This window comes from Arvicola amphibius, chromosome 10, assembly GCF_903992535.2.
Source record: "Arvicola amphibius chromosome 10, mArvAmp1.2, whole genome shotgun sequence".
Taxonomy (NCBI): Eukaryota; Metazoa; Chordata; class Mammalia; order Rodentia; family Cricetidae; genus Arvicola; species Arvicola amphibius.
In genome coordinates this window covers 57,102,894-57,125,227 of record NC_052056.1, presented here as the reverse complement: position 1 = coordinate 57,125,227, position 22,334 = coordinate 57,102,894, and the positions used below count along the sequence as shown (strand labels likewise).

General features: G+C 44.2%; 3 protein-coding genes across 3 annotated transcripts in view; 2 read left to right on the top strand and 1 right to left on the bottom strand.

Annotated features, from left to right (window-relative positions):
- Positions 1 to 2,109, top strand: part of Fam162a (family with sequence similarity 162 member A) — a 29,123-nt gene extending 27,014 nt beyond the window's left edge. Inside the window, exon 5 of the mRNA XM_038345200.2 lies at positions 1,868 to 2,109. Within this exon, the coding sequence (XP_038201128.1) occupies positions 1,868 to 1,960 (93 nt within the window). The 3' untranslated portion in view covers positions 1,961 to 2,109. The remainder of the gene's footprint in view (positions 1 to 1,867) is intronic.
- A 3,205-nt stretch (positions 2,110 to 5,314) lies between these two features.
- Positions 5,315 to 6,669, bottom strand: LOC119824998 (WD repeat-containing protein 5B). Its single transcript, XM_038345594.1, has one exon. The coding sequence runs from the start codon at positions 6,324 to 6,326 to the stop codon at positions 5,334 to 5,336; it is 993 nt and encodes a 330-aa protein (XP_038201522.1). The 5' UTR covers positions 6,327 to 6,669; the 3' UTR covers positions 5,315 to 5,333.
- A 6,906-nt stretch (positions 6,670 to 13,575) lies between these two features.
- LOC119824186 (golgin subfamily B member 1-like) lies at positions 13,576 to 17,366 on the top strand. The gene is made up of 3 exons (XM_038344327.1): positions 13,576 to 13,646; positions 16,633 to 16,785; positions 16,945 to 17,366. Exons 1-3 carry the CDS (start codon positions 13,626 to 13,628, stop codon positions 17,176 to 17,178), a joined length of 408 nt encoding a protein of 135 aa, XP_038200255.1. The 5' UTR covers positions 13,576 to 13,625; the 3' UTR covers positions 17,179 to 17,366.
- Positions 17,367 to 22,334: the final 4,968 nt, after the last annotated feature.

Genomic DNA, 22,334 nt, shown 5'->3' with positions numbered 1-22,334 from the left:
ACATAGTAAGTGAGAGATAAAAACTTAGATTTAAAAAAAAAAAACGAAAGAAAAACAAAACTTTACATCTGACTTCTCGTGTTACCAAATGACCTATTATAAACTACCTTGTTATTAAAATATGGTTACTTTGGGGGCTGAGAAGATGCCTCAGTGGTTAGGAACATTTGGTGCTCCTGCAGAGGACCCAGGTTCAATCCCCAGCACCCACGTGGCAGCTCACTACCAACTGTAACTCCAGTTCCAGGAGATTTGCTACCCTCTCTGGCCTTCACAGGTATCGACACACATGTGGTTACATGTACACACATGCAGTCAAATATTTATACCCATAAAATAAAAATAAGATCTAAAGTGTGTGTATATATGTGTGTGCTTTCAAATTCAAGAACATACCTTGACTATCGTGTCCAATTCTGTGTCACAGTTTTCACTTAGAGATTCCTTTAGCTCTTGTTACAGAGTAAAAAGAGTCTTCAGCCAGGTGGTAGTGCCTTTTAATCCCAGCGCTCAGGAGGCACAGGCAGGTGGATCTCTGAGTTGGAGGCCAGACTGGTTCCAAGACAGCCAGGCTACACAGAGAAACTCTATCTCGAAAAACCAAGAAAGGGCCGGGCGGTGGTGGCGCACGCCTTTAATCCCAGCACTCGGGAGGCAGAGGCTGGCGGATCTCTGAGTTCGAGGCCAGCCTGGTCTACAAGAGCTAGTTCCAGGACAGGCTCTAGAAACTACAGGGAAACCCTGTCTCGAAAAACCAAAAAAAAAAAAAAAAAAAAAAAAAAAAGCAAAACAAAAGAAAAAAAAGAAAAAAAGAAAAACCAAGAAAGAGATTATCTATGAACTGATCTCCTTATCCTGAGCAATTCCAGAGTGAAGAGGACATGAACTCTTGACTCTCTGTGCCTTGCAGCCACATAAGAATTCTAGCCATCTCAGTCTGGCCTCACAGGAGCACAAAGGGGCAAGGGTGCTGACCCGAGCAATGTTTTCTTGGAAATGAGCCTGGCCTGCTTCCCTTTTCCTGTCTCCCCATTTGACCTCTCATTCATATTTCTCAGACTGAAACCTTCAGAAGCCTGTGCATAGACATGTGGATTTCTAGAATTCAGAGAAATACTTGATGTTAAAAATCTCCAGAAGCAAATAATTCCCCTAGGGTGTCCTCCAGCACCTTCCAAGGGTGTGTGCTAGAATGAAAACTTTAGAGCTAAGTGTCATTAGGAGAGCTAGGTTAGTTACCATTCTGCTTTGTCCTTACCAATGACATCCTTCCCCATCCTTTCCTCCTCCCATCAGACGCTTCACATGTGAAATAACAGGGTTCTCAGAAAATCCCAGTTTCTGTGACTGCAAGATTCACAAACTTGACATAAAAGCAGGCCTGATTATAAAAGCTTCATAGAAATTTAACAGTTCACACCGAGAGAAGCGAGGAAAGTGACGTTTGAGCATAGATCATTCTAGAAGTCATCATGGGTAATATTTTGGTAAAGCCTGGGAATTGTTAAAAGAGAAGAAAGGTGCCAGAAAGCACACTCACAAGTTAGGGACAGAGACATGAAAACAGGGAGATGGAGATGGAATTGTGGCTCCCATTATAAATCAGAGTGAAGGGGGTGGGGAAAAGAGACAGGTTTGGAGAGAGAGGGTATAAGGCAGAGAAGGGAGAGCAATACACTTCTCTCCTTGGATGGGTTGGACACTCAAGTCAGAAAAGAAGGTGTGTATAGGACTCTACTGTGCACAGCACCCAGGCAGCTGACCACTTCCGGCCTGTGCTGCGAGTCAGCCTACTGATTTCAGCCCAAAGAGAGGACATCTTCCCCAGCCTGGTGTCATCGTCTCTTCAATTTTTTTTTCCTTTTAGGCGGCGAAAAGACATGAGTCTTTAACAAGCTTGAACCTAGAAAGGAAAGCCCGTCTGAGAGAGGAGGAAGCTATGAAGGCCAAAACAGAGTAGAAGGGTTTGTGCTGGATTTGGAAAACCTGGGAGTGAGGTTGCAATAACAAGCGTGCACTGGAAAGAATGTGATACGACACACGCTTTGCGCAGATTTATTCCACTTCCCCACTTCTGCTGTAGAGGAACAAATACATTTTCTTAAAGAATGACTTGTCTGTGTTTTTGTTTTGATCCAAGTAAGACATTGCCTCCCCACGTTTCAGAGAAAGTGAAAAAGAGGCAACTAATTTCAAACTTAATATTAACTCTGTGGAGCATCAGGTACCCACCTAACTTTACTCACAGACCAAGGTTAATGTATCCTCTGACGCCCTAAGAGTATGGGTCTTCTCCATTCCTCATATCATGTCTGAAGGGACAAGAAGACTAGCTGGGTACCCTGCCCAGATACATGTTGGGAAGCCAGCCTTCCAAACGCCAGGGTGCTTTTGGGGAGACTGGAAAGCAGCCGGACCACACACTGTATTGTCTAGCATGCCAGAAGGCAGAGGCTTTAGAAGAGCCTTTGAGAATGCCCTGACAACATCATGAGAAAGTTTGCCCAGGGGTTTTGAGGTGTTTATCATTCATGGAAGTGCTGGGGGCCAGCTGCAGCTCCTAATTCATGGCTTGGCTCCCAACTAGCCCCTTTGCTACTCCCAGAGAATTAAATTTTATACTTACAAAAATGCCATCCCCATTCTCGTTTGTTAGTGTGGGGAAAATAAGCACTTATACCCCATGTGTTTCATTGGGCTTCTTATGCTACCATGGTGTCTGGTACTCAGGTGATTTCTGCTTTATAAGATTCCAGTGACTCTCACATGCCTCCCTAGTGCTACCAGATGAAGTCATTACAGCCACCCAACGCACTACTTCTCAGAGTTAATAGCTGTGATTTTAAAAGTGTCACGTGCCAGCCGAGCAGTGGCAGTGCACACCTTTTAATCTCAGCACTTGGTAGGCAGAGGCAGGTGGATCTCTTGAGTTCAAGGCCAGCCTGGTCTACAAGAAAAGAAAAAGTGCCACTGTCTGGGAACTTAATACATGTGTAATGGAATGTTGCTGATAGCTCCATGATCTAATGCTCTTGATGCTGTCTGTACACTGTACTTTTGCCTTTGTTTCATTTAGGTATAAATGCTTCGATTTTTGTCACTTGCAAATTTTCTTTTGCATTTTTAGGAAACTGATTTTTGCTGGGTGGCAGTGGCACACACCTTTAATCCCAGTACTCGGAAGGCAGAGGCAGGTGGATCTCTGAGTTCGAGGTCAGCCTGGTCTACAGAGTGAGTTCCAGGACAGCCAGGGCTGTTGTTACACAGAAACTCTATCTTGGGGGAAAAAAATGATTTTTCTTGAGTAATTTGGAACCCTTTTCCGAGCCCATGTTTTGAAAACTGGTAAATCCTAATATAGAACTTCCTTCATATAGCAATGCCATTTTCATGGAAGAGCAGCGAGAAGTCTATCTTAAAGTCTGTGATAAAGATACACCACTAATTTATGCAAATCATTTTTTATTGTGTGTAATTCTCTATTCAATAACATACCATGACTGTTTCTTTATGGTTTTAATTTAAACTCTTTAGTATTTTCACATTAATTTTATCTTGGGGCGGGGGATGTACCTACCCATGCCACAGAATGAATTTTGAAGTCCAAGAACAACCTGTAGGAATGTGTTCTGTCCTGTGCACGTCCCAGGGACGCATTTTAGGTCATCAGGCTTAGCAGCTGGTACCTTAACCCACTGAGCCATCTCACCTATCCAAATTTAAATTTTTTGGTCAGAATTTCAGATACACCCCTTACTGATCTTGCACCTTTCAGTGTAATCAGATACACTAGCATCTTGAATGTCATACCCCCTATAAGTATGTATGAGAATATATTTAAGATATATATAGTCATATATTTGAAATACTTGAAATATATTTCTCAGAACTTGTCAGGAAGATAAAATTCTGCCCATGTTGCTTTCAGTGATAGTACTGTAGTATTATTTCTTAATCTCAGGGTTTTCATCTGCTTGGTTTTCTATATTTTCTATAGAAGCCCCATGTGGATTCAGTTAGTATATGGGTCTGAGGTATTGGCGGTATAGAGATTAGCATAGCTGCCGTTTGGTTAGTATGTGGGACTACCGCAAAATATTTCTCAGTCAATATTAGAGTTTGGAGAATTATGACTGAAGTTTATTGACATCAAGTAAAGAATGAAGTTATGGCTTCATTCATTGCCCAGTAAATATCAAGTCCTCTAGAAAAAGCCAATAAGAAGCTAAAGCTAATGGGTCAAGCAGTGATTTAATTAATACAATTTCTATGTGGTTATCTCGGGGCTAAGCTATCCAGGCAGCTGGGAGGAACAAGCGGCCTCCTATTACAGTCCATGAAGCCATCACAACAGCAAGGTGATAACTGTAAACTCTGAGCTGTATAAGAAGCGTGAAAAGTTGGAAAGCCTACCTCAGCTGTCCACTGAGGGCAGATAAGCAACCATAGTATTGATAAGGTGATTTCTGAACTGGATGATGTTGAGCAGGAGTTAGGAGGCCCAGTGCTAAAGAGTGGCCACAACCTGATATATATTTTCCCTGAAAAGCACAAAATGGCACAGTCTAACAAAATATTTAAGGAGATTTTTCCGTTAAACGTTTAAGGTTCTAAGGAGGCAGAGGCAAGTGGATCTCTGAGCTTGAGACCAGTCTCGTTTACCAGCCAGCCAGGCCTACAGGGTATGGAGCAAGATTCTAGGTCTGCTCAGTGAATAAAAAACCCTATCGAGAAAGCCTGGCCTGAGTTTGCTATGTGGAGCGCACCAGCGTAAGGAGAGGCCTAAATCCTGAGGGTTGTCCTCTGACCACAACACAGGCAGAAGTATAAGGCTTGTAGACTGAACCTGACCAGACTTACTGTCCCCAGCCTGACAGATTATGTGGTAATAAGATGGTCCATCATGTAGAATATGCACCCAAAATATGCACGTGACATGTAGAACTTCAGTCCTCTCGTTTCCTCCCTCAAAGCATGCCATTGTCCTTAATGGCCTCCCAAACAGAAACTGTAAGTCCCCCTCCCCTCAGCCATCCTGTTCTGTCAACCTTCTGAATACTCCAAATACCCTCCCCTCTGAGAAAGCTGCTGAAAGGAAAGGAACGATGCTGTCCAGGGACCAAGACATGAGATTGACAATGGGCCTCAAAATTAAGATCAGAAGCCACAGGTCCTAGACTGGCTTTTACGGTGGTCTCATTTCGCAAATTAAAATGTCTCAAACCCATAACATCAAAGACAATTCAACAAGAGCTACAAAACCACGCCAAACTTCAGAGAAGTCACCCTTTCGATTATTTCTGACTTCACATATCAGTTGGTTGCCAGTGACTTCAGAAGTCACTCGTCCACACTTTGATGGTTTTGTCGTTTTCTAATGCCGCTGATGCAATGATGTTTTCTGTAGGGTGACAAGCTGTCGAGATCACAACATCTGTGTGACCTTGTAGCTTCTGTGCAATCTCTTTAGTCTGAAGGTTCCAGATGTAAACCATGTTGTCCTCGGAGCCAGACACAACCCACTTTCCACCAGTCACAGAGAAACTGGCAAATATGCAGTAGTTCTCATTCTTATGGCCAGTGTATGTCTTCAGGCATCTGCCTCTGCTGTAATCCCACAGTTTAAGAGTACTGTCCAAAGTTGCAGTGAGAATATATTTGCCATTTGGAGAAAATTTCACAAAAGACACGGGAGGGTTGCTATCATCAGCGAGTGTTTTTAAACACTGGCCCGAGGCAGCATCCCAGATTCTACAAAGACCATCATAGCTCCCCGACACTATCAAGGACCCACTGCAATTAAAATGTACGGCAGAGATGGGATCCGAGTGAGCAGACAAGGTCTTGAGGCACTTTCCTGTTTCCACCTCCCATATTTTCACACTCTCATCGAAGGATCCCGAAACGATGAGGTTGGATGGTGGGTTGAAATTACAGCAGAAGACGAAATCACTGTGCCCTTTGAGTGTTCTCAAACATCTTCCAGATCTCACATCCCATAACTTTAGAGTTTTGTCGTCTGAGGCAGAAACGAGACGGCTAGAATCCGAAGACCAGTCAACATCTGATATTTCCAGATTATGACCACAGAGTGTTTTCTTACATTTCCCATCATATGCCCCCCAAATTATAATTAACGTATCAGCGGCAGAACTTGCTAGCCATTCTCCGTTAGGACTAAACTTAACTGACGATATGGCCGCTGAGTGCCCTTCAAGAGTAAGTCTGAGGGCATAGTTGGGTTCCTGCGGTTCTTTTGCCCGCTGGGTGGCAGAGCAGAGGGCCGGCTGCTGTGCTCCCTCTGCTGGGGGATGTTCAGTCGCCATAGCTCGGCTCTACAGTTTGCGCAGGCGTCCGCCCGAGCCTCGCAGAAGAAACTTGCCGTTCGAAGGCGCACCGTTTTGATTGTAACATGAGCTTGTCTTTTGGGTCAGCACAGAATCAGAAGCAAGGTTTGAACAACTCTCCTCCCGCTTTCTTCCGTAGCATCAGAGAACCGGATCACAGTGGTTGTGAGATCGGCGTTATTGTTCGGTGTTGTTAAAGGACTAGGCCGTTGTTCGGGAGTTAAAGGGGCAGCACAGAAAGTCCTCTTAAACTCCCTCTCCAGCTTCCTAGCGTCTGGGAACGGCGAGAAACTAAGGACGCCACACTAAACAGAATTTGAGAACGAAGAGGCGGGGACGCACCACAGCGCAGGCCCACAACCACCAATGGGATTTGCCCCACGGCGCCTGCGCCGAAGAAAGTAAACGTTTGCTTCCGGTCCTCCTGGACCCTGCCCCTGAACCGGGCTTTCGCTGTGGGAGGCTTGGGTGCAGGAAGGGGCGCGGCCCCGCCCGCGGGCACTTCAGGAAGACTGTGAGCGTAGCTGGCCTCTGCCCCCGCCCTCCTCTGATGCTGAATTTGCAGCCACAAGATCTGCTTACTATGGATAGGGCATGGAGCAGAGCAAATGCACAGATCGTAAAACTAGTGGCTTAAAATTCCTTTATAGACGTTTAGGAAACCCTAAAACCAACATCTCCATCTCCGCCGGTCAGTGTTGGCTCACGCCTTTAATCCCAGCTCTCAGGAAGCAGAGGTAGATGGGTATTTTGTGAGTTTGGAGTTAGTCTGGTCTACTGAGCGAGTTCCATGACAGCCAGAGCTTCATAACCCTGTCTCGAAAAAAAAACAAAACCAAAACCAAACAAACAAAAATCCCACGTCTGTTAGAGGTCTTTTAACCCAAGGCTATTCCTAGCGGTAGTAGCACACATCTTTAATTCCAGGACTAGGGAGGCTGAGGTAGGTGGATATTTTGGGAGTTCAAGGCCAGCCTGGTTTACAGAGTGGGTGCCAGATCAGCCAAGGCTATGTAGTGAAGCCCTGCCTTAAAAGACCAAAACAAACAAAAAACAAGGTTATGATGGGAGAAATCAGCAAAGCTTTGGCTCTTAGCCTGGATACTGTATGCTTAGAGCTAAGACAGGATGGTGGTACTGGGTGTTGAGTCCAGTCAATACACACGTCACAACTATGAGGGACAAAAGGTGCACAGATTTAATATGTGGGTAGAATTAAGAGACGGCTTTTCCGTTGAAAAGAGTAAAATTCACTTCTTGATGTGTAGGAGACCTTGTTTATACATAGCATCAAGGACTTATGGAAAGAAAAGGCTAGGAATAGACTAGTAATCATTACTCATGTTCTAACAAGCTGTCCTAACAAATAACTAAGATTTGCTTAGCTCTTTGGGAGGAGTAGGAAACCCAAGGCAGCAGCAATCAGAGTGGGACCCTGAGTCCCTAGGCAGTGTTATGGTTATTCTTTTATAACAAGCTACCCTTCTCAGAAGACACAGTGGACCTGTTTCAAATTTCAGAAATCAAATCAATTTCTCTAAATTGCCCTAAGTCTCCCATTTATACTTTCAAAACAGAAATGTTGGAACTTTTTCTTTTCTTTTCTTTTCTTTTCTTTCTTTTTTTTTTTTTTTAACATATATCAGACTTCTATGGCCTTGGAAAGATTCCTCCATTCTATCTTTAGTATGTATACAGTGTTCTGTCTGTCTGCTTGCTGGCCAGAAGAGGGCACCAGATCTCATTACAGATGGCTGTGAGCCACCCTGTGGTTGCTGGGAATTGAAGTCAGGACCTCTGGAAGAGCAGCCAGTACTCTTAAACCCTGAGCCATCTCTCCAGCCCCCTGGTTTGTTATATTTTAAATGTTTCTTTGGACAGATTCTAGTGTCCTTTGATAAGATTTGTAACTGAAAGGTAAGTTTCCAACTGGAACAGGACTACATAATTATTTGAGAAAGCTGTGGTATCAGAAATTTTATCAGCTATAAGACTAGGATTGTTTCATTCTTATTCAAATTGTCACTAATTTCCCCTTAAATTATCTGAATAGTCTAAAGGATAGGTTCTTTTAGCAGATTTCTGTTCTTCATTCTGTGAAATCAGGACCAATTATAAAACTGTGGTATAGATGCATTTAGAGTAGGGATCGATAAGAAGCAAAATAGTATTTCAAACGGGGTTCAAAACAGAAGGAATTGGCTTTGTTCCTCTTCTATATAATGTACTTTTCATTATTGTCTTTCAATCTCTATGTCTTTGAAGAAATGATGCTTGGAAATACATACCAAAGAGAAACTTGGGGCCTAGAGAGAGAGCCCAGTGGTTTAGAACCCTTGTTTCTCTTACAGAGACTCCAGGTTCAATTCCTAGCACCAACTTGGAGACCCACAACCCTCTATAACTCTAGTTTCAGGGTGATCTTAACACCCTCTTCTAACCTCTGAGGGTGCAGCATATACACATGGTGCACATGCTTACGTACAGACTTTTTTTGATAAAAATCAGTTAAACAATGAGGATAAATAAGTCTATGTAAAGGCTGGAGCATCGCTTGATTGGCAGTGCCTGTGTCTGCATGCTGTAGTTACCATTTATTTCTAAGTTAATAGAAATCTGTTTTTGTATTATGGAATGTTATCTTTCTAATAACATTTTTTAATTGTAAAGGAATCACCTAATATTGAATAGAATTTTTCTAGCTATAGTAGTAACACAGTCCTATAAACTCTAACCTAGTTGTGGGCCACTTTGGAAATTAAGAAATCAAAACCACTGAGATGCAATCAAACATGCATGATATAAACCTGGGGAGTGACCCAGTGATGTTCTGTGTGCATGTGATTCAAATTCCAAAGCAAGTGTTACAGGAGTGTGCACACACAGGATACACTTCTGCTGTATGATTAATAGTGATGCAGGAGTGTGCACACAGGATACACTCCTGCTGTATGATTATTAGTGATGCAGGTGTGCACAGGATAGACTTCTGCTGTATGATTATTAATGAAGCAGGAGTGTGCACACACACAGGGTACACTTCTGCTGTATGATTATTTGGCTTATATTCTTGTGCATGTTGTACTATGTTCCCTGTGGTTAGAGATGTGCCATCTATTTCCTTATTTCTTATTTCCTAGTGAAGCACTACATACCAAATACTTTGTGGGTTTTTTTTGTCTGTTTGTTTGTTTTTGATTTTTCAAGACAGGGTTTTTCTGTGTAACCCTAGCTGTCCTGGAACGAGATCTTGTAGACCGGGCTGACCTTGAGCTCATAGAGATCTGCCTGTCTCTGACTCCCAAGTGGTGCGATTAAAGGCATGTGCCACCACTGCCTGGCTCATATTTTTTTAAAATAATAATTGTCAATAAACAGAGAAGGCTTTGAGAAAATAAGTCATTTTTATTTTTGCTTCTACTCTAAGTTTTATTCGTATGACTTTTTGCCCACATGTGTATCTTTGCACTTTGTGTGTGCTTGGGTCCTAGGCTCTAAAAGAGGGTGCCAGATGCCCTGGAACTGGAGTTACAGATAGTTGTGGGTGCCAGGAATCAAACCCAGGTCCTCTGGAAGAGCAGCCAGTGATCTTAACCACTGAGCCATCTCTCCAGCCCCAGGCTCTTTATTTGAATTCATAGTGCTGTTTCCTATAGGTGTCAGGTGGTCTTGTGGCCGGGAGTGTGTGGTGAGCTGGGTGAGCTTGTTTTTATTGCTGTTTTATAGAAGCTTGGCCTTCACATGGAGCTCTGTTTTAGTTTTCTGTTTGTGATTCTGGTGCTCTATAAAATGATAGCAGTCAGTCCCACTTCCCTCATGTGAATTTATTACCACAGTGTTTTCTGTTTGCTGATCCTTACGGATGTATTTGCCATTTGTATTTTGCGATGAGCCCCATAGAGAGGGATCACCATCTTGCTGCATTTAGCTTTCCTGCCCTTGGATTCCTAGCCTTTGAGCTGTAACTCTAGGCTGCGTGAAAGATGCCCTCCCAGATGCATGCTTTAGTTGCAGTTACAGATTCTGCTCCAGAGCCAGGAACTGTGTCAGTTGTCTTAAACTGGCCATTCTTATTCTTCATCTTAAGGCAGAGGAACTGATGCTGACCAGGTAAAGCGACCCCAGAGCACAATGTGATGAAGCCGCTGCATGCTGAGCCAGAAAGCTGTTACTCGCTCCAGATGGTTATCCCCTTCCCATCAGTCTCTGGGATTTCTTTTTCAATCTGTCCATCTTATCTTTTAATGATAATGTGCAAAATATTTAAGGTCTGTTGCTCTGGGTGGGCACAGGCACACGTGCTACACCCTAATGTGCTGTGTCTTTACATTTCAATAAAGAAATTCTGGCTTAAAAAGAGTTGAGGAATTCTATGCCTGAAATCCCAGTACTTTTCTCATTAATCTAAAAAGTAGGACCACAACAGTCCAAGCTACTTAGAGAAAGAAGTGATGGAGGATTCTCAATGGCTAATAAACAAACTGCCTTGGCCAGCCCTTAGGTGGGCGGAGTAGACAGAACAGGAAGAAGGAAGTGAGGTAGATGGCTCAGTCAGATGCCACGCCTCTCCTAAGTTAGGCAGACTGCCTTGCCTCTCCTCAGCGAGACAGATGTGATGAAGCCAGCCGCCAGATCAGACATGCTGAATCTTTCCTGGTAAGACACCACTTTGTGGTGCTACACAGATTATTAGATATGGGTTAGTCAAGAGATGTAAGAATTAGTTAATAAGAGGCTGAAACTAATGGCCAGTCAGTGTTTAAAAGAATACAATTTGTGTGTTGATATTTCGGGTAAAGCTAGTCGGGTGCCATGGGAGCAGGGCAGGAATGCAGCCCACTGCTCCCATCTTTACGAAGAAGCAAGTGTGGGTGGAGCCAGCAGGGGTGCAGTACAGATGGAGTTGGGATTGGTTGGGGAACAGGAACTGAAAGTGATTGAGAACAGCCAACTAGCTAAGTGTTTCTAGGTCAGGGTGTGTGACAAAGCCGGCTTTAAGTCTAGAAACTTCTTTATGAATATGCTAGTCACCCTGAGTGGATTACTACCCACCGCATGCCTGAATCTCACCATTATACCTTATGGACTGTGAAGATATGTATCAATAAAAATAAGAACTAAAGTTTCTTATGGGTGTCTCTAAACATAACTCTTTAACAGTTTCTGTTAATTTTTCTTTAAATAAACACTTCCCATTGATAAAACACAGATAAAGAAAACCACACTATAAAATATATAGTTACATAAGTTACTGTAACAAATATAACTTGGTTGACCATTCTAGAAGCCCTTCTTTGTGCTTTCCTTTTAGTTCTATTATCCATTTGAAAATCTTGCCCTTTTCACTCGATATGTCTTCCTTCTTTTCCCTACAACCGTCTATTGAGAAACATGGGTCCTGCAGCTGTGGAGTTGGACACTCCGCAGGAGTGCACATGGGTTATGTAGTTCAGTGTGTTCCTCTCTCCTCTGCGTTTTCTGCAGATGGTAGCAGATGGTGGCCTGAGTTTCCATCCTCTGACAAGACTCTAGAAGGTGGTTATCGTCTTTCATCAGGAAGTTCATAAAGTCTGGACTTTGCTTTATTATCAGCTTTGACTGATCAGTATCTAGGTACCTTGATCAGGGCCTGAAAATGTTAGAACAGTTGTTTTTTTCTGAATAATTTTGAGGGAAGGTGGTGCACACTTGTGTGTGTGTGTGTGTGTGTGTGTGTGCGTGTGTGTGTGTGTGTGTGCGCGCGTGTGTGGGGGGGGGGCAGGAGTCAACCCTGGGTGCCCTTAGGGGTCCTCCACCCTTGTCCTTTTGAGACAGGGTCTCCCTGGGACCTGTGCTGGTCAGATAAGTGAGGTTGGCTGTCCAGGGAGTCTCGGGATCTTGCCTCCACATTTTCGGTGCTAGGATTGTAAGTGCCCTGCCAGACCTGGCAGTCTGTGTGCCAATCCCTCATCTACTGTGCTTGCCACACTGATTAGTGAACAAATGTCAATTGGTGCTGCACTTTGCTTGGTTTGTTGCACACCTGTGGCTACATCTGTTTCCTCTTGAATGGGCACTGCTGAAGCCACATTTGGTGGTGGTCGTTGATTTTGACTGTTGCTACTTTAACTTGGGGGTTGATAGGAAACTTGATTATACAGGAATTTTTTATTGTCAGGGGAAGCAGTGTTCTGTTCAGGTTGCACGCAGGTCTTTGCTGTTCCTCTACTTGCTTTGCTCTTATCTGGGGCTCTAGGAAGCACACAAATATTCACACTTCCCTGCCTATAGCCATCTTCTGAGTCCATCGGTCAGTTGTTTGCTTATTCCCAAGAGTGGCATGTAAAATTTAAAGATGGAATGATAAGTTATGTTCTGATAAGTTATAGTCTAGTATGAATTTCTCTAGAAGATTTATACAGATCTTATGAAAGATTTATTTCTGATGGTGTTCATTCCTTTATTAAAACTAATCGTAGATGGCTGGGAGTGTGTATTAGTGGTAGAGTGTCTACACAGCATGCACAGCCCTGAATCCTCAGCATAGGGGCTTTGGGGGAAGCTTTTCTGAGCGCAGCCTTTGTTATATGGGTTTAATTCTCTGTTTACTGATTTCTGCTCTGGGCTTTATCTCCTTTTCTCTGCTTATGTTGCCTTTTGTTTTCTTTTTCTAATTCTGCTCAGAACAAGTGCAGGATACTGATTTCAGTCATTTACTGCTATAAATTTTTATACTCCATATTGGATAGTGACTCTCCACTGACACCACATGGTTTGTCAGGAAAACTACATGAAAAAACGGGGTTCAGGGAACACATGTAAAGGAAAATTTTGTTGAGTCTTGGGGTTTCATTGAAAACCAGAAAAGGATCAATCTGGGAGAAGGAAAACTGAAGATTTTTGTTTATCAATGAAAAAATAGGGCATTAAAGACAGCCCTTAAGACATACTTAACAATGACGTACTTGTATTTAAAGATTGTGTTCTTGCATTTTATTATTCAAACTGAACCTAGTGATGGTGCTTACAATATGGCACCCGAGCAGAACAGGGTGCGGCTACACCATGCACACAGCCGGCTGCACATCGAATGCAGTGACAGCCCCTTCTCTCACACAGATGATACGGGTACTAATGTCTAGCTGCTCCCGTCTGCTTGCTTACCCTCTAGCGGCCTGTGTCTGTTTTTACTGATTGTTGCATTTTCTTTCTATTTCACTCGCAGAGATGCTGAACCAATTATCAGGATTAGCAAATGTTGTTTTACATGAATTATCAGGATATAATGCTGACCAGAACATGACAGCTCCCTTAGAAGCTGTGAGTAACTTTGTCCAGATCGAGTAACAAGACCTCTGTTGTATGTTGTTCTGAGAAGAATAACTTAGGCTAAAGGGATGTGAGCAGCCTCCCTCATGCAAAGTAGAAGTGATGTTTAAGAAACCACTGCCACTCTGTACATGATCCTCTGCTAAGGACTATTAGTCCGAGAGCTGTGGGGACAGAAACCAAGTGTAGATGAGCTGGGAAATAGGGGTCTCTGTTGTCTGCTTAGCAAGTTTAGTACCAAACTGTCTTAAGAAGTCATTGTTGACACCTGGGATCCCCTCTAGAGCCAAGTCTCTTGCCAACCCTAAAATGGCTCCCTTAATGTAGATATCTTCTTCTCTGCTCCTATAGCCGCCCTTCCTCCATTTCCACCCTCCCACTCCCCCAAGCTCTCCCCAGTCTTTCCCTTCTCCCTTCTCTCTCCCCATCTCCCTTTCCCCCCAACCCCACCCCTACCCCCACTCCCATGCTCCCAACTTTTGCACGGCAATCTTGTTTGCTTCCAATTTCCAGGAGGATCTATATATGTTTTCCTTTGGGTTCACCTTGTTTTTTGGCTTCTCTAGGCTTGTAAACTATAGGCTTAATGTCTTTTGTTTATGGCTAGAGTCCACTAATGAGTGAGTATGTACCATATTCATCTTTTTGGGTCTAGGTTATCTCACTCAGGATGGTGTTTTCTATTTTCATCCATCTGCATTCAAAATTCAAGATGTCATTGTTTTTTTTCCCACTGAGTAGTACTCTAATATGTATATATTCCACTCTTTCTTTATCCATTCTTCCATTGAGGAGCACCTAGGTTGTTTCCAGGTTCTGGCTATTACAAATAATGCTATGAACATAGTTGAACAAATGCTTTTGCAGTATGATTGGGCATCTCTTGGGTATATTCCCAAGAGTGGTATTGCTGGATCCTGAGGTAGGTTGATTCCCAATTTCCTGAGAAACTGCCACACTGATTTCCAAAGTGGTTGCACAAGTTTGCATTCCCACCAGCAATGGATGAGTGTTCCCCTTACTCCACATCCTCTCCAGCAAAGGGTATTATTGGTGTTTTTGATTTTAGCCATTCTGACAGGTGTAAGATGGTATCTCAAAGTCGTTTTGATTTTGATTTGCATTTCCCTGATCACTAAGGTGGTTGAACATGACCTTAAGTGTCTTTTGGGATATTTGCAGCTAGGTCCTTGGGCAGCAGAGGAGAGGGTACCTGAACTGTCCTTGTCCCACTATCACACTGATGATTATTTCGAATATCACCATAAAATCTTCATCCAGCGACGGATGGAGATAGAGACAGAGACCCTCATCAGAGCTCCCATGGTCCAGTTGAAGAGCAGAAGGCAGGAGAAGATGAGCAAGGAAGTCAGGACTGTGAGGGGTTGGTCCACCTGCTGAGGAAGTGTGCCTGTTCTAATGGGAGCTCACCAAATCCAGCTGGACTGGGACTGAACGAGCATGTGATAAACTGGCCTCTCTGAATGAGGCTGACAATGGGGGCTGACTGAGAAGCCATTGATAATGGCACTGGGACTTGTTTCTACTGCATGTACTGGCATTTTGGGACCCTCGTCTATTTGGATGCACAGCTTCCTGGGCCTGGATGTAAGGCGAAGGACCTTGGACTTCCCACAGGGCAGGGTTTTCTGCTCTCTCTTAAGGAGAGAGGGGGAGGGAAGAGGGAGAGTGGGGGAGTGGGTGGGGAATGGGAGGAGGGGAGGAAATGTAAATTTTTGAATGGAAAAATAAAAATAAAAAAGAATGTAATTATCAAAAAAATTGAAGAAAAAAAGAAGTTATTGACATACTCCTCCTCCCTTTCCTCCTCCCTCTCCTCCCCTTCCTCCTCCTAGGGACATAGCTCCTGTTCCATGGGGAAAGTGTAAAAAATAATAGGACTGGAGCACCATTTTTGTTTGAAAACCTCTGTTTATTTCTATAAATTTGTCTGTTTTTCTTGTTGTTTGCATTGTATTTTCCAACCCTTAAGGATTCAAAAGAAGTCCATTAACTTTTTCAAAGACAAGCGGCAAGCTAAATAGTTAAGGGCTTTTGTTTTGCTTTAATTTTCAAATAACTTACTTTAATAATTTATTTTGTTTGAGACAGGGTCTCATGTATCCCAGGCTGGCCTCCAACTTGCTCTGTAGCTAGCCAAAGAATGATCTTGGACTCCCAATCTCTCAGCCTCTGCCTTCTGAGTGTTGGATCCGAGGTTTGTGCTGCCATCCATGACAGTTGATGCAGGACCCGGAACTGAAGCCAGGCCTTGTGCACGTGCGGCCTTCGCTCTATCAGCTGAGCCACATCTCCAGCCCTCTGCTCAGCTCTAATGTTAAATTTTGGGTTCCTCCACTTTTTTTTTTTTTTTTTTTTTTTTTTGTTTTTCGAGACAGGGTTTCTCTGCAGCTTTAGAGCTTGTCCTGGAGCTAGCTCTTGTAGACCAGGCTGGTCTCGAACTCACAGAGATCCGCCTGCCTCTTCCTCCCGAGTGCTGGGATTAAAGGCGTGCGCCACCACCGCCCGGCTCTCCACTTTTTACTCTGTAATCCTGGCCTCCCTTTATTTTCCTCTTGGATAAAAGTAGTATAATAAAAGTTCTGGGGCTGGAGAGATGGCTCAGCAGTTAAGAGCACTAGCTGCTCTTCCAGAGGCCCTGAGTTTTACATTTCCAGCAACCACCTGTGATAGCTCACAATCGTCTGTAATAGGATCTGGTGCCCTCTTCTGGCCTGCAGGTGTACATGCACAGTACTCATATTTAAGAGAAATAAATCAAGTTTTAAAACAAACACTCGAAGTTAGACAAAATGCTATATTGTAATGGCAAGGATAACTGCTGTGGGATTAGTTAGGGCTCAGTTTCAAAAGAGAGGAGTTGGACAGTGATTGAGGTGAGGATGGAGCAGTCCCTGCGGGGAGTCACTGCCTTTCCCCTGTGCATTATTTTTATTGCTTTCTGTCTAAATCCCAGGAATTACACCAGGAATCTAGCATGGCATTGAGTAATAGCATGCAAGATGATGCTCTGGAACGCCTGGCTGAAGCAGAGAAGTTAGTGGTGGAGCTGAAAGACATCATTAGACAGAAGGACGTTCAGCTCCAGCAGAAGGATGAAGCTCTGCAGGTATTGTCATTTGCTATTTGCTGAGCATTTGAGAAAGACAGGTCATCCGCTTAGAGCGTTAGACCTGCTTCTTATTCCTCAGTGCCATAACGCGCTGCCTGCCACGAGCAAGTTGTGTGCTAGGTAAACTCGTTTATTGTCTTCATTGCTCTATGGCAGGAGGAACGTAAAGCTGCTGATAACAAAATTAAAAAAATAAAACTTCATGCAAAAGCAAAACTGACTTCTTTGAACAAACACCTCGAAGAAATGAAGGCACAAGGAGGGGCTGCTTCGCCTACATCTACGGAACCTCAGCCAGCGGAGCCGCTCTCCAAGGTATGGGAACTGGATAGAGACTCGATGTCCTCTGAGCCAGGAGCCCTACCCCAGCCATCAGCAGTGGTGGGATGATACATCAGAAGTGCTGCCCTTCCCTCCGAGCCTGCAGTTTGCTTGGACCAAAGGCCACACTGGGAGAGCAAATGCATACGGAAATGTGGGCCTGAGTTGCAGGTGTTACCCAGACTCCCAGTGAGACTCTCAAAGGGCTGACAGGAAGACATGAGTCCTGGAGTGAGACAGAGAGGAGAAGCATATACTTTGTGGACGAGTTTGATTATTGGTTAGAACATTAAAACTGTGATCTCTAAGGTTTTTCCCCGGCTCTGAAATCCTTTTGTTGCTTAACTAATAAAGAATATTCTCTGTTTCTGTAAGTGAATAATGTTGCAATAATGTTTTATGAGCTATGAGCTGAGTTGCCTGGCTCACCCTGGTGTCCCTGTAAGGAGGCCGGCAAGGTTTACAGAGCAGAGTCTAGTTGGGATGCAGAGGGACTAAAGCAAGCTGTCTTAGAGGAGTGTGGCGTTGTTCCAGGTGTCCTCTTCGCCTTTCTGTTCGGAGCCACGCTCGGGTATCTACGTAGAGAGCAGGGACCATCAGGTTTTGGGGGCGTGTGTGCAGATTACCCTGATGCTGCTGGACCACTGTGGCTCACAGGGGTTGTAAGTCAGCCTCGACTCCCCCTGCCCCTGTATTATGTTATCAGAAAAGTTCATTCTGAGAGGAGTTTTTCAAGTTCTGAGCCACAGCCCTTGAGGGCACTTGTTACCTCCCAGTGCCCTGCTTAGCCTTGCCTTTCAGGGACATTGCTTTTCCTTGTCTGCACTGGGGATGTGGCTCAGGAGAAGAGCACCTATGCAGTGTGGATGAGGCCCTAGGTTTAGCCCCTCCTACAGCAGGGGCACGAGAAGGAGGGGAATAGAATAGGGTTGTTTAGCATCTCAAAGTTGGTTTTTAAAGCAAGTAATTTCTTTGTTTGAATTATTTTCTTCCTTTATGTTTCCTATGGCAACCCTGGCTGAGGTGGCAGGCACTAACCTTTGCCTTTTCATGTTGATTCTTTCAGACTTCCCTTGAGTCGGGTTGTTAGATTTTTTATTTATCCATTTTATACCCTGCTTTTCACTCTAGCTTACTACTTAGCCCCCAGGCCTTAAACGTGCCAGCGTCTTCTATCATCATTCCCTCTCCGTGTTCAATAAGTGATGTCCAGCCTTCCCAGTCCGCTCCAGCTGTCAGTCACAGCAGCCCTGTAACCATGGTGTGCCATGGTGTGCTTAGCGCAGCGTGCATGTGTGCATGTGTGCATGTGTGCATGTGTGCATGTGTGTGGCGGGGGCATGGACGGACAGTGACAGACAGAGAAGGGTATCAGACACAAGAAGAGGGTGTGTCAGATCCCTCAAAGCTGGAGTAACAGGTGTTTGTGGCTTCTAGGATCCAAACCCTAGTCGGTGTGGTTGTAGAACAAGCTTTCTTAAACTCAGCTATCTTCCCAGCCCAAAATTCATCCATTTTTGTTAGTTTTTTCTTCTTGATTCTGTTGTTGTTGTGGATAAAATATATATTAATTATAACTCTTAAGTAAGTGACTTCAATCTATTGCAATTTTCAGCATGATAAGAATGCTACAGAAGAAGAGATGAAAGTAGAAGAGATAAAACGTGAACTCCAGGAGGATAAATTAATTAGCCATTTGCAAGCCCGGCTTCACCAGGCACAGTCAGAACAAGCCGTGAAGGTAGGAGTGAGTCACCTCGTTATTATTAGCTTAACAAATCACTACCAGCCAACAGATATCCATGGTAAATGCCTCTTTCTAGACAATCAGTAGCAATCTCCCATCAGTCGGCCCCTCCCTGCCTACCCCCCCTTACTTCCATGTCTACTCATTCATTAGAGTTTGCATGTGTGTGTGGCCTTCTCAGTTGGTATTTACACATACTCAGTGTATTCTTTCATATATGGATGAGCAGCTCAGTCATCTGCAGAGTCTCCTGAGGTCTTCCTCCCAAACCCAGAGTCTCCCTGCACAGTACCAGAGACAGGTGAGGCTACCCATAGAGTTTGCTACTCAGGTGCCACGATCCAAAAAAGCATCGTCCTCCTATAACTAACTGCCCATCTGCAACTATAAGGCAAGCCTCCTCCCGACTTCTTCTGGGGTAGACATGATTTTTTTCTAGGGGGAGGAGTTAAGTATGAACCGTCTTAGGAAACAATGTCAGGGATGTTTGTTTCCTGGCAGGCATCCCCAGAAACATCAGTTTTCCATTGATGGCTCACAAGACCTAGTTTATGAGACAGAACTTCTCAGGGCTCAGCTCAATGACAGCTTAAAGGAAATTCACCAGAAGGAATTAAGAACTCAGCAGCTGAACAGCAAGGTACGTGTTTTGTGCTAGACTGAAATTCAGTTTCTTTTTTTCTCCTCCTGGAGGAAAGATTCAGCACAGGCACCAGCTCCAGCAGAACTTAGGAACAGAAGATATAAGAGCGAGTGTTTATTTTATGGCAGAGGATACGGGCCACATTCCCCTCGCCCTTGGCTGGTCTTTGAGAGTGACTTGGGGAAACCCATGCAGAAACTTCACCCCATCTTATCACGTGTTAGTAATGTGTCAGCATCTTCTCATGCATCTCCGTGAGTCACTGCCTTCTGTTGCTCTCTGACTGGTCTAAGTGTTCTCAGTGGCTCCTCCCAGTCCTTCCCTCTTCAGAGAACCTAGATAGGTAGGGTCTGCCAAAATTAGACGTCATTCATAAGATCAGTGGTTAGTGAATCCAGGGGTCTGTGAGAAGTGTTGTGAATGCCCACAAATGTCTGCACAGTGTGGGGTTGGTGCGTGCATCTTATCACAGGAAGTCACGGAACACGGGCATTGAAGCTGCTCAGGGGAGAAAGTGCTTGCCTCGCAATCCTAATGACTCCAGTTTGATCTCTGCATCCCACAGTGGAAAGATGGAATCAGCTCCTGAGTGTTCTCTGCTCTCTACATGTGTGCTATAGAATGAACATGCCTTCACTCATGCATGTGTATTACACACACACACACACACACACACACACACACACACACACTAATAACATTGTGATTCAAAATCATAAAAATCGGGAGACGGTTTTCCCAGATAAGGAGAAAAGCCCACTTGCTCAAGGCTGCAGTCATTCTGAAGTCAGTGGTCATGTGTGTGACTAGTGTGTTTACCACACATAGAAGGGACTCATTAGATGATAAATTCAACCAACACTAGAATGTCAGAGACTCCATTGGCTTTGGATCCAAATGAATTGATGAACTAAATGGCTTAGTTTTGTTTGGTGGGGAGGGGTCTCCTCTCACCTGCCTATTACAGAGGTTCTGACCTTTGTAGCCCTGTGGCTGTGACCTTCCGGTCACACCTCAGTTCTTGTTCCTCTCTAAATGCTAGTCTGTGGCTCTGTTGAGGCTTCTCCTCCTATGACAGCATTTTAAACTGAAACAGCTGTTTCTAGGTGATGAAATAAATTATTTTGGTAGATGATAAGAGCTGAAATTTTAAATGTTTACTGAAGTAAAATGTAATTGGTTGTGTTTTAGCTCTTTTGGGGGCCACCACCCAGCTCCCAAATAAACACACACACGGAGGCTTATAACTACTTATAAAAGCCCATACTTATCTTGACTTGTTTCTCTCCAGCTTTTCTTTAACTGAAATTATTCTGACTCCCTTTGCCTCTGGGATTTTTCCTTGTCTTACTTCGGTATACCTTACTTTCACTTGTACTCCGTGTCTTGCTGTGTAGCTGGGGGACAGGCCTCTGCCGTCCTCCTCTCCTTAGTCTCTCTTGCTCCTCCCTCCAGATTTCTCCTTTTATGTATTCTCTCTGCCTGCCAGCCCTGCCTGTCCTTTCTTCTGCCTTCCTACTGGCCATTCAGCTGTTTATTAGGCCATCAGGTGTTTTAGACAGGCCAAGAATCACAGCTCCACGGAGTTAAACAAATGCAACATAAACAAAAGTCACACACCTTAAAGTAATATTCTACAACAGTTAACACATAAAAGTAGCAGATCATTGGCATAGCAGGCTACATGTTCACAAAGAGATGTGTAACAAGGAGTCAAGATAGAGAACCAGGATGTTCCACACCCCCACAAGTCTACCATTCCTCTTCCAATCACAGCCACCTACCTGAGAACTAAGTGGAGCCGTTTGCAGTATGAACATACTGCTATAGGCCATTGTCACTTGGGATAAGAAATAGTTCTCTTTAGAATCTGGCTGTGAGGAAGGCACCTCCCTAGCCCGCTCATCCACTAGTTAACAAGTAACTCTCATTAGTCTGCTGAGAGTCTGGCCATAACTGAGGACACACATAAAACCTTAAGTCACGCGAGCTTAGTCTCACTCCCTGTAGGTCCCAGCTTCTCACTTGAGTGAGATGAAGTTGAGGGGCCATCACATGTGTTTCTCTCTAACCTTGTCTGCCCTTGTTCCTTCGCTGAATGTTACGGTGTTCTATCTGTTCTGCTGACAGTTCTGCTGGCTTAGCTCAATGTCTCTGTGCAGTGTAGGAATGTGTTAGAAACCTTAAATGTGACTAATGGTATAGTGTTAGTCTAGCCTTAGTGGTCTGAATTCAGTTAGCCTGTGAGTAAAGTAGAGGGAGAAGCTGAGGAGCCTAAGTGGTCTGTTCACTGCCCCCTCTGTAGTGGCAGCTCCACAGCAGCAGTTCCTATGAGCAGTGGTGGCTCCAGGGAGACTCCGTGTACACTGGGAGGGCCGTGACCCTGGATCCTATGCCTGCTCCGAACTCCAGAAACCTAGACAGAACGCAGACACCCAAGACAGGTTACGAGTGGCTGATTAGTGATCGACTATTTGTCTTTGTAGTTCATAAGCCTTCGCTTCCAACAAGTTTATGGGTCTGCCCTTTGTTTCTAGAGACAAAATGAGAAGACAGTTTTAAACACTGGGGAGATTTGTTTTTTTTTTTTTTGTGTGTGTGTGTGTTTACTTGTGTTTGGTGTGCCCTGGGCTGTTCATTCCAGCTAGGAATGCTTTTCCTGTGGTAGGAGAGCCTGGTGTTAGTCCTTACCCTATAGTTTCCTATTGTACTCAGCCAGCCACCCTCAAATAAATTTAGCTTCCCAAAAATTCACACCCTTTTCTTCAGTAACACCATTCTCCCCACACCCATGCCTTCCCAGATTGGGCCACATCATAAAGCAGGTGGGACTCA